This window comes from Leptodactylus fuscus, chromosome 2 (genome assembly GCF_031893055.1).
Source record: "Leptodactylus fuscus isolate aLepFus1 chromosome 2, aLepFus1.hap2, whole genome shotgun sequence".
NCBI classification, from domain to species: domain Eukaryota; kingdom Metazoa; phylum Chordata; class Amphibia; order Anura; family Leptodactylidae; genus Leptodactylus; species Leptodactylus fuscus.
This window is the reverse complement of record NC_134266.1, coordinates 241,472,553-241,483,927: the sequence shown is the minus strand read 5'-3', so window position 1 is coordinate 241,483,927 and position 11,375 is coordinate 241,472,553. Positions and strand designations below refer to the sequence as shown.

Here is an 11,375-nt window from a genome sequence, read left to right as displayed (position 1 = left end):
TACTTACACATAGAATATGGCTGAATTTTGACTGCACAGTGAATGCTATAAAAAAAGCCTGTAAGTATGTTGCTCAAAAGGTGCCTTTACACGGAGTATACGCTCCGCTCATTCTAAACGTAAAAGTCGTTCAGAATGAGCGTGTAAAAACCAGCTCCCATTGACTTGAATGGGTGCCGGCATACGCACGCTACCCTTTGAAATCAATGGGAGGCTTTTTTCCCTATTGCTTTCAATGTGATAAGCGCATTACGTTCAGAATGAGCGGAGTGTATACTCCGTGTGAAGACTCCCTTATACAGATTTTCTTTAATTCCAGTCTTAGGCTAAGGCCCCACGGGATGACCCGCAGCTATAAAGTGCTGAGGAAAAACCACGGCAGTAACACATTGTGGTTCTTAACGCAGAACTTTAAACAGAAAGCTCATGGAGTTTTCCTCTGCGGACTTTCTGTTACCATTATATCTATAGGGAAACCGCCGGCATTTCCGTAGACATAATTGACATGCTGCAATTTTCAAAACCGCACCAGTTTTGGAAATCACAGCGTGTCTGCGCCACAGTTTTACCACAATGTGGGCATGGGATTCGCAAAAATCCCATCTACTTTGTGTAAAAGTACTACTAAGTGTAAAATGCAGTGATTTTTCCCATGGAGTTCTCACCGCAGGCAAATTGCAGCGTTTCCAACTCGTGGGACCCCAGCCTTAGGCCGAGGCCCCATGTGGCCTAAATGCTGCGATTCGCCTGCAGCAGAAATGTTGCAGAAAAAATCGCAGCGTTTTACCATCAGAGCAAAGTGTATGGGATTCTAGCATATCCCATGCCCACTTTGCTATATAAACTGTGGTGCGGACACATGGCAATTTCCAAAACAGGTGCGGTTTTGAAAATCACATTATACCTGCGGAAACACCATCAGTTTCCCCATAGGTATAATTGAAACAGAAAGTTGACAGAGGAAACATCTGCACACTTTCTGTGTGAAACGCTGCGGGAAGAACCAGGATGTGTTGTAGCCGTTGTTTTTCCCGCAGCACTTTTTTGCTGCTGGATGTCATGTGGGGTCTTAGCCTTAAACTGAATTTTTTTCCAGCTTCCCAGGACATTGTACAGAATACTAAATGGTACCATTATGAAGTACAATTTATCCCACAAAAATTAAGCTCTCATACGGCTTGGTGAACAGAAAAACAAAAAAGGTATAGGTCTTGGAAGGAGGGGAATAGAAAAGAAAATTTAAACATGGCTTCGGTGGGAAGAGGTTAATATTGATGGAAGCAGATGGCTCCATCCACTGTTTAGTGGCTATTCCTGATTGCTGCAGCTCAGCTCCCATTTAACCCCTTCCTGCTGGTGGCATTTTTCAATTTTATTTTTGTTTTTGGCTCCCCGCCTCCCAACCCCTTTCACAGAGCCATATTAGGGCTTAATGTTTGCAGGACACATTGTTCTTCATAATGGAACCATTTATTATTAGTGCCGGTCTCTTCTGAGCGGCCGCCATATTTAAATACCTGACATATGCTGTACTATTACGGCGGATTTCGGGAAGGATATAAGCTGCAATACTTTGACACTGCCGCTACATAGTGGAAGGAGTTCTATGCTTCCAGCTGGTCCCATCCACTGCATATTTCCAGTGCCCACTGGTAGGTAAGAGCAACTGATTGGTGCTGTGCGTTGGACCTATACTGATCAGATATCAGTGGCATAGTCTAAGGATAGGCCATCAATGTAAAATTCCTGGAAAACATTCATTTTGTGTAAGTACAATAACCAAAATATAGTCTGATCCACCTCTATTCTTTTAAGAGGTATTTTCCCCTCCAGGGTCACGTAGAAACTAGTAGCTTGCATGGTCACTAACTTTACAGACAATATAGTCTCCGATAATAGAGGATGTGATTCTGGACCAAAATGTTTTATGCTTTATTTAAAATGTTGCTGTTTTCTGCCTGAAAATCTAAAGTTCCTGCCACTAGGTGTTTTCCTTTTTCCTAATTTGATGTTCACTCCATGGTACTAAGGAAATTAAGAGGCTTAAAACAAACACAGGAACTTGAGAGGTGAGGCAAATCCTTTTTCCAGCTTCTGAATATTTCTAAAATGATTCAGTTCAACAGCTCACAGTGAGTGTAAGGAGAGACTAACTACTTCTGACTAGCTGCTTGTGTTATTGATGTAGGCTTCCTGATTTTGCCGAGATTTCTCTTTTTCTGAATCAATGATCTTTTTAGCAGCATCATAACCTGTGTTTGGAGTCCAGTGTCCTCCAGTGTTATTTCTTTATTATGTTCACTTGGGCATTTCTCAGCTATTTACTATTTTACAGTCACTTTTCTAGGCTTACATGTAAAGAAACCAGTAGTCTTCGTGATGGGTATATGACAGATAGCTCTGTATTGTACATATCCCCTCCCTCAAAGAGAAATGCAAAATGTTCTGCAGCCTTTGTAGGCTTATAAGGAACAGAAAAATGATTGGATGCCATGTATATAAGGCTTATATAGAGATTCCCCAGAAAGACCTTGCAGATATTTAAGTTCAGGTACTCTGTAAGCTAATGGAAGTGCTTTACTCAATGCATAGCGTTATCTATATCGCTCCATTTACCACATTCTGCTGACTATGTCGCATCAGTGTTTACAGCTCATTGCCTGGGTATGCAGACACCTCTGCTATCTTGCAGCAGTGGCTGGACTGATGACACAAGTGCCTGATTCTGGCCACCTTCTCTTTGATTGATGGCTAATGGAGCTCTTCAAAGTGCACAAAGCTGCTGAGCCCTGATAAGAGCTTGATCAGGGCCTGTTATCTCTGTATGTAAAGCCAGAGATAACAGTCTTCAGATTAGTCTCACGATTATGCTGTTAGATTGTACTGTGAATCACATAAGCTAAACTCATCCACCATCTTGTCACTGAAACCAGGAAGTGGACGGGAGAGGAGACCAGTTGAAACTCTTAGATAGGAAGACCCATTTCAGTATATTTCTGTCTCATAAAGACCTAGAAGCATCAAGTTATTAATACATGTATTTAGGTGAGATTTTCTAATGCGGCACTTGTCATAATCTCTCATTTTATCCACTTCTTTAATGCACGAGTATTTTAATACTTTGTATAATCATTCATGTTGACTCTAGGCTTCTAGTTCCAAATATGTAAATCTCATTGTGAAGCATCAGACGCATATAGCATGCAGCACACCATACGTAGCTGTAAGAAGCCCCGGATGGGGTTGAGATTAAGGGCTGTATACTATAAGCGGCTTTGATCTCCCCGAGAGTCCTGATTAGAGGGACTACATTTACTTCATGAGTTTATTTAACAAGAGAAACATTCAGGTAGACTGAAATTGGGCACAAAGCAGATGAAACGGATAAATGACAAAAGCAAAATTGAGTTAAAAAGCAGCATAATTTCAAACAGAATAAGGGATGTCTACTCGGTTTCAAAGGTGTAAGTCACATGCAATATTTCCAGGTTTTCCGTCTTTAATTATTCCCTTTTATCTTTTCCTATGAAGAAAGGTTAGAAAAAGAAGACCTCTGGGAAGATATGCTACAAACTTCTAAATTAGTAAAAGAGCTCCCCGCATCACTTGTGTATTCTGGGTAAGATGATGTAGAGGAGATAATATTTTTAAGTCTCTGAAGAGCAATGATTAGCAGCAGGAGAAGGAAAGCCAAGAGGCTAAGAAAGATGGACACGTAGACGTAAACGTTTGATAACCGGTTGGGGGCTGATGGTGAAGAATCCACTGATGTTGAAAGGGAGGTTGGGAACAGTTCCAAAAAAGTTCCATTCCCCACTTCTTCTGGTAAAGCAATTGAAGGACCAAGCCCAGACATTTTGGCATGAGCAATGTGGTGGCCTTTCTGAAGATCTATGATGGGATCTTTATGACATCTTGGAAGTCTACTCGTAGTATCCTTCCTTTGGTACGAGTTCAGACTTCAGCAGAAGGTCTACCTGAAATAGATAAGTAAAAGTAATTTCAGTTGTCTATTCATTCGAAAAAAGCAAAGTAAAAGTTACTTATTGTGTAAGCAACTCAAAGGGAGTCTGGGAAATTATTGTAGCCCAACCAAATGAGATCCACCACTTAATAGAACACTAACCAACGTGTGTATGGGTCTTTGTTAATGTTTATGACGTCTTTATCCCCAAGAAAATGAGGGCAGTCCAATTTCCAAGAAGTTCTCCAGGTCTTCCTTGTAAGCCCTGCCTAATACCTGAAACCATGGACCGATATATCATGATGAGATTTTTATGCCACCTTTCTGACTTGGCTTATTTTTTACCAGTGTAATTTTTTGCGACAATTTAGAGGATCCTCCATGTACAATAGGTTATGTATAGAGATGAGCGAACAGTGTTCTATCGAACTCATGTTCGATCGGATATTAGGCTGTTCGGCATGTTCGAATCGAATCGAACACCGCGTGGTAAAGTGCGCCATTACTCGATTCCCCTCCCACCTTCCCTGGCGCCTTTTTTGCTCCAATAACAGCGCAGGGTAGGTGGGACAGGAACTACGACACCGGTGACGTTGAGAAAAGTAGGCAAAACCCATTGGCTGCCGAAAACATGTGACCTCTAATTTAAAAGAACAGCGCCGCCCAGGTTCGCGTCATTCTGAGCTTGCAATTCACCGAGGACGGAGGTTTCCGTCCAGCTAGCTAGGGCTTAGATTCTGGGTAGGCAGGGACAGGCTAGGATAGGAAGGAGAAGACAACCAACAGCTCTTATAAGAGCTAAATTCCAGGGAGAAGCTTGTCAGTGTAACGTGGCACTGACGGGCTCAATCGCCGCAACCCAGCTTTCCCAGGATCCTGAATGGAATACACTGTCAGTGTATTCCCGTATACCCGATATATACCCCGATACCCGTTCCAACGGTGTGCCCCCCCACCTTCACCCCAGAAATACCCTGCAAGTCCCCTAGCAATAGAATTGGGGCTATATACACCCACAATTTTTACTACTGGTATACAGTGCCATTGTCTGACTGGGAATTCAAAGAATATATTGGGAATACAAATACCCTCATTTCTTGCTACTGCCATATAGTGCCAGTGTCTGACTGGGAATTCAAATAATATATTGGGGTTACGTGCACCCACAATTTTTACTACTGGTATACAGTGCCATTGTCTGACTGGGAATTCAAAGAATATATTGGGAATACAAATACCCTCATTTCTTGCTACTGCCATATAGTGCCAGTGTCTGACTGGGAATTCAAAGAATATATTGGGGTTACGTGCACCCACAATTTTTACTACTGGTATACAGTGCCATTGTCTGACTGGGAATTCAAAGAATATATTGGGAATACAAATACCCTCATTTCTTGCTACTGCCATATAGTGCCAGTGTCTGACTGGGAATTCAAAGAATATATTGGGGTTACGTGCACCCACAATTTTTACTACTGGTATACAGTGCCATTGTCTGACTGGGAATTCAAAGAATATATTGGGAATACAAATACCCTCATTTCTTGCTACTGCCATATAGTGCCAGTGTCTGACTGGGAATTCAAAGAATATATTGGGGTTACGTGCACCCACAATTTTTACTACTGGTATACAGTGCCATTGTCTGACTGGGAATTCAAAGAATATATTGGGGTTATAAATACCCTCATTTCTTGCTACTGCCATATAGTGCCAGTTTCTGACTGGTAATTCAAAGAATATATTGGGGTTACGTGCACCCACAATTTTTACTACTGGTATACAGTGCCATTGTCTGACTGGGAATTCAAAGAATATATTGGGGTTATAAATACCCTCATTTCTTGCTACTGCCATATAGTGCCAGTGTCTGACTGGGAATTCAAAGAATATATTGGGAATACAAATACCCTCATTTCTTGCTACTGCCATATAGTGCCAGTTTCTGACTGGTAATTCAAAGAATATATTGGGGTTACGTGCACCCACAATTTTTACTACTGGTATACAGTGCCATTGTCTGACTGGGAATTCAAAGAATATATTGGGGTTATAAATACCCTCATTTCTTGCTACTGCCATATAGTGCCAGTTTCTGACTGGTAATTCAAAGAATATATTGGGGTTACGTGCACCCACAATTTTTACTACTGGTATACAGTGCCATTGTCTGACTGGGAATTCAAAGAATATATTGGGGTTATAAATACCCTCATTTCTTGCTACTGCCATATAGTGCCAGTTTCTGACTGGTAATTCAAAGAATATATTGTGGTTACGTGCACCCACAATTTTTACTACTGGTATACAGTGCCATTGTCTGACTGGGAATTCAAAGAATATATTGGGAATACAAATACCCTCATTTCTTGCTACTGCCATATAGTGCCAGTGTCTGACTGGGAATTCAAAGAATATATTGGGGTTACGTGCACCCACAATTTTTACTACTGGTATACAGTGCCATTGTCTGACTGGGAATTCAAAGAATATATTGGGAATACAAATACCCTCATTTCTTGCTACTGCCATATAGTGCCAGTGTCTGACTGGGAATTCAAAGAATATATTGGGGTTACGTGCACCCACAATTTTTACTACTGGTATACAGTGCCATTGTCTGACTGGGAATTCAAAGAATATATTGGGAATACAAATACCCTCATTTCTTGCTACTGCCATATAGTGCCAGTGTCTGACTGGGAATTTAAAGAATATATTGGGAATACAAATACCCTCATTTCTTGCTACTGCCATATAGTGCCAGTGTCTGACTGGGAATTCAAAGAATATATTGGGAATACAAATACCCTCATTTCTTGCTACTGCCATATAGTGCCAGTTTCTGACTGGTAATTCAAAGAATATATTGGGGTTACGTGCACCCACAATTTTTACTACTGGTATACAGTGCCATTGTCTGACTGGGAATTCAAAGAATATATTGGGAATACAAATACCCTCATTTCTTGCTACTGCCATATAGTGCCAGTGTCTGACTGGGAATTCAAAGAATATATTGGGGTTACGTGCACCCACAATTTTTACTACTGGTATACAGTGCCAATTTCTAACTAGGAATTCAAAATGCGCAAGGCTCCCGGAAAGGGACGTGGACGAGGCCGTGGGCGAGGTCGGGGGAATGGTTCTGGGGAGCAAGGTAGCAGTGAAGCCACAGGGCGTCCCGTGCCTACTCCTGTGGGGCAGCAAGCATTGCGCCACTCCACAGTGCCAGGGTTGCTTGCCACATTAACTAAACTGCAGGGTACAAACCTTAGTAGGCCCGAGAACCAGGAACAGGTCTTGCAATGGCTGTCAGAGAACGCTTACAGCACATTGTCCAGCAGCCAGTCAGACTCTGCCTCCTCTCCTCCTATTACCCAACAGTCTTGTCTTCCTTCCTCCCAAAATTCCGAAGCTTTACAGAACAATAACCCAAACTGTCCCTGCTCCCCAGAGCTGTTCTCCGCTCCTTTCATTGTCCCTCAACCTGCCTCTCCACGTCACGATTCCACGAACCTAACAGAGGAGCATCTGTGTCCAGATGCTCAAACACTAGAGTCTCCTCCATCTCCGTTCGATTTGGTGGTGGATGACCAGCAACCCACCCTCATCGACGATGATGTGACGCAGTTGCCGTCAGGGCATCCAGTTGACCGGCGCATTGTGCGGGAGGAGGAGATGAGACAGGAGTTGGAAGAGGAAGTGGTGGATGATGAGGACACTGACCCGACCTGGACAGGGGGGATGTCAAGCGGGGAAAGTAGTGTGGATGTTGAGGCAGGTGCAGCACCAAAAAGGGTAGCTAGAGGCAGAGGCAGAGGTCAGCAGCTTAGGCGAAGCCAGGCCACACCCGGAATCTCCCAAGATGTTCCAGTTCGTACCCAGCCCCGAAAAACTCCCACCTCGAGGGCACGTTTCTCGAAGGTGTGGAGTTTTTTCAAGGAATGCGCCGAGGACAGATATAGTGTTGTCTGCACAATTTGCCTCTCGAAATTGATTAGGGGCTCTGAGAAGAGCAACCTGTCCACCACTTCAATGCGCCGTCATTTGGAATCCAAGCACTGGAATCAGTGGCAGGCAGCAACGGCAGGACAAAGGCCGCCTGCCGTTCACGCCACTGCCACTGCCTCTGCCACTGCCTCTGCCTCTGCCACTGCCACTGCTGACTGTGCTGGCGATGCACTCCAGAGGACGAGCCAGGACACCACTTCATCTGCCTCCGCCACTTTGTTGACTTCTACCTCATCCTCCCCTGGTCCTGTCTTATCTCCTTCTCCTGCACCATCAAAGGCACCATCAGGCGTTTCTTTACAACAACCCACCATCTCTCAGACATTGGAGCGGCGGCAGAAATACACTGCTAACCACCCACACGCGCAAGCCTTGAACGCCAACATCGCTAAACTGCTGGCCCAGGAGATGTTGGCGTTCCGGCTTGTTGAAACTCCCGCCTTCCTGGACCTGATGGCAACTGCGGCACCTCGCTATGCCGTCCCTAGCCGTCACTACTTCTCCCGGTGTGCCGTCCCCGCCTTGCACCAGCACGTGTCACTCAACATCAGGCGGGCCCTTAGTTCCGCGCTTTGCACAAAGGTCCACTTGACCACCGACGCGTGGACAAGTGCATGCGGACAGGGACGCTACATTTCACTGACGGCACACTGGGTGAATGTAGTTGAGGCTGGGACTGCTTCCCAAACTGGCCCGGTGTACCTCGTCTCCCCGCCTAACATTCCTGGCAGGGACACGAGAAGAACACCCCCCTCCTCCTCCTCCTCTACCGCCTCCTCCTCCGCCACCGCCTCCTCCTCCGCCACCGCCTCCTCCTCCGCTGTTAGATTGACCCCAGCTACGAGTTGGAAACGTTGCAGCACTGGCGTTGGTAGACGTCAGCAGGCTGTGCTGAAGCTGATCAGCTTGGGGGACAGACAGCACACTGCCTCCGAGGTGAGGGATGCCCTCCTCGATGAGACGGCAATATGGTTTGAGCCGCTGCACCTGGGCCCAGGCATGGTCGTTTGTGATAACGGCCGGAACCTGGTAGCAGCTCTGGAGCTTGCCGGACTCCAACATGTTCCATGCCTGGCCCACGTCTTCAACCTAGTGGTGCAACGTTTCCTAAAGAGCTACCCCAATGTTCCAGAGCTACTGGTGAAAGTGCGGCGCATGTGCGCCCACTTTCGCAAGTCGACAGTAGCCGCTGCTAGCTTAAAATCTCTCCAGCAACGCCTGCATGTGCCACAACACCGGCTTTTGTGCGACGTCCCCACACGCTGGAACTCAACGTTTCAGATGTTGAATAGAGTGGTTGAGCAGCAGAGACCTTTGATGGAATACCAGCTACAAAACCCTAGGGTGCCACAAAGTCAGCTGCCTCAGTTTCACATCCATGAGTGGCCATGGATGAGAGACCTTTGTGACATCCTACGGGTCTTTGAGGAGTCCACAAGGAGGGTGAGCTCTGAGGATGCGATGGTGAGCCTTACAATCCCGCTCTTGTGTGTTCTGAGAGAATCCCTGATTGACATCAGGGATAACTCGGATCACACAGAGGAGTTAGGGATAGCATCCGATCTGTCACAGCTGGAGAGTAGGTCCACACATCTGTCCGCTTCACTGCGTTTAATGGAGGAGGAGGAGGAGGAGGAGGAGGAAGAAGAGTTGTCCGATGATGTGATGGTGATACAGGAGGCTTCCGGGCAACTTCGAATCGTCCCATTGTTGCAGCGCGGATGGGTAGACATGGAGGATGAGGAGGAAATGGAGATTGAACTTTCCGGTGGGGCCAGAGGAGTCATGCCAACTAACACTGTGGCAGACATGGCTGAGTTCATGTTGGGGTGCTTTACAACCGACAAGCGTATTGTCAAAATCATGGAGGACAACCAGTACTGGATCTTTGCTATCCTTGACCCCCGGTATAAAAACAACATCTCGTCTTTTATTCCGGTAGAGGGGAGGGCCAATCGCATCAATGCTTGCCACAGGCAATTGGTGCAGAATATGATGGAGATGTTTCCAGCATGTGACGTTGGCGGCAGGGAGGGCAGTTCCTCCAGTAGGCAACCAAGTTCTCACCGGTCCACACAAACGAGGGGCACACTGTCTAAGGTCTGGGACACCTTGATGGCACCCCCTCGCCAAAGTGCCGCCACGGAGGGTCCTAGTGTCACCAGGCGTGAGAAGTATAGGCGCATGTTGCGGGAATACCTTTCCGACCACAGCCCTGTCCTCTCCGACCCCTCTGCGCCCTACACGTATTGGGTGTCGAAGTTGGACCTGTGGCTTGAACTTGCCCTATATGCCTTGGAGGTGCTGTCCTGTCCTGCCGCCAGCGTCCTATCTGAGAGGGTGTTCAGTGCAGCCGGTGGCATCATCACTGACAAGCGCACCCGTCTGTCAGCTGAGAGTGCCGACCGGCTCACTTTGATAAAAATGAACCACCACTGGATAGAGCCTTCATTTTTGTGCCCACCTGTGTAAAGCACCCCAACATGAAACTCCATGTCTGTACTCAACCTCTCCAATTCCTCCGCATCCTCATACTCATCCACCATAAGCGTTGCACAATTCTGCTAATACTAGGCTCCCTCCAACATGATTTCCCCCAACTCTGCTGGTTAGAGGCTCCCTCCACCCTGATTTCCCCCAACTCTGCTGGTTAGAGGCTCCCTCCACCCTGATTTCCACCAACTCTGCTGGTTAGAGGCTCCCTCCACCCTGCTTTCCCACAACTCTGCTGGTTAGAGGCTCCCTCCACCATGAATTTGCCCAAACTGGGCTGTTTAGAGGCTCCCTCCACCATGAATTGGTCCAAACTGGGGTTTTTAGAGGCTCCCTCCACCATGAATTGGTCCAAACTTGGCTGTTTAGAGGCTCCCTCCACCATGAATTGGTCCAAACTGGGGTGGTTAGAGGCTCCCTCCACCATTAATTGGTCCAAACTGGGCTGGTTAGAGGCTCCCTCCACCATTAATTGGTCCAAACTGGGCTGGTTAGAGGCTCCCTCCACCATGAATTGGTCCAAACTGGGGTTTTTAGAGGCTCCCTCCACCATGAATTGGTCCAAACTTGGCTGTTTAGAGGCTCCCTCCACCATTAATTGGTCCAAACTGGGCTGGTTAGAGGCTCCCTCCACCATGAATTTGCCCAAACTGGGCTGGTTAGAGGCTCCCTCCACCATGAATTGGTCCAAACTGGGTTTTTTAGAGGCTCCCTCCACCATGAATTTGCCCAAACTGGGCTGGTTAGAGGCTCCCTCCACCATGAATTGGTCCAAACTGGGGTTTTTAGAGGCTCCCTCCACCATGAATTTGCCCAAACTGGGGTGTTTAGAGGCTCCCTCCACCATGAATTTGCCCAAACTGGGCTGGTTAGAGGCTCCCTCCACCATGAATTGGTCCAA

General features: G+C 46.4%; 1 protein-coding gene across 1 annotated transcript in view; it reads right to left on the bottom strand.

Moving 5' to 3' along the window:
• Positions 1-3,311: 3,311 nt before the first annotated feature.
• The window catches only part of SERTM1 (serine rich and transmembrane domain containing 1), a 47,912-nt gene continuing 39,848 nt past the window's right edge, over positions 3,312-11,375 (bottom strand). The window contains exon 2 of the mRNA XM_075262936.1: positions 3,312-3,977. Within this exon, the coding sequence (XP_075119037.1) occupies positions 3,524-3,856 (333 nt within the window). The 5' untranslated portion in view covers positions 3,857-3,977 and the 3' untranslated portion in view covers positions 3,312-3,523. The remainder of the gene's footprint in view (positions 3,978-11,375) is intronic.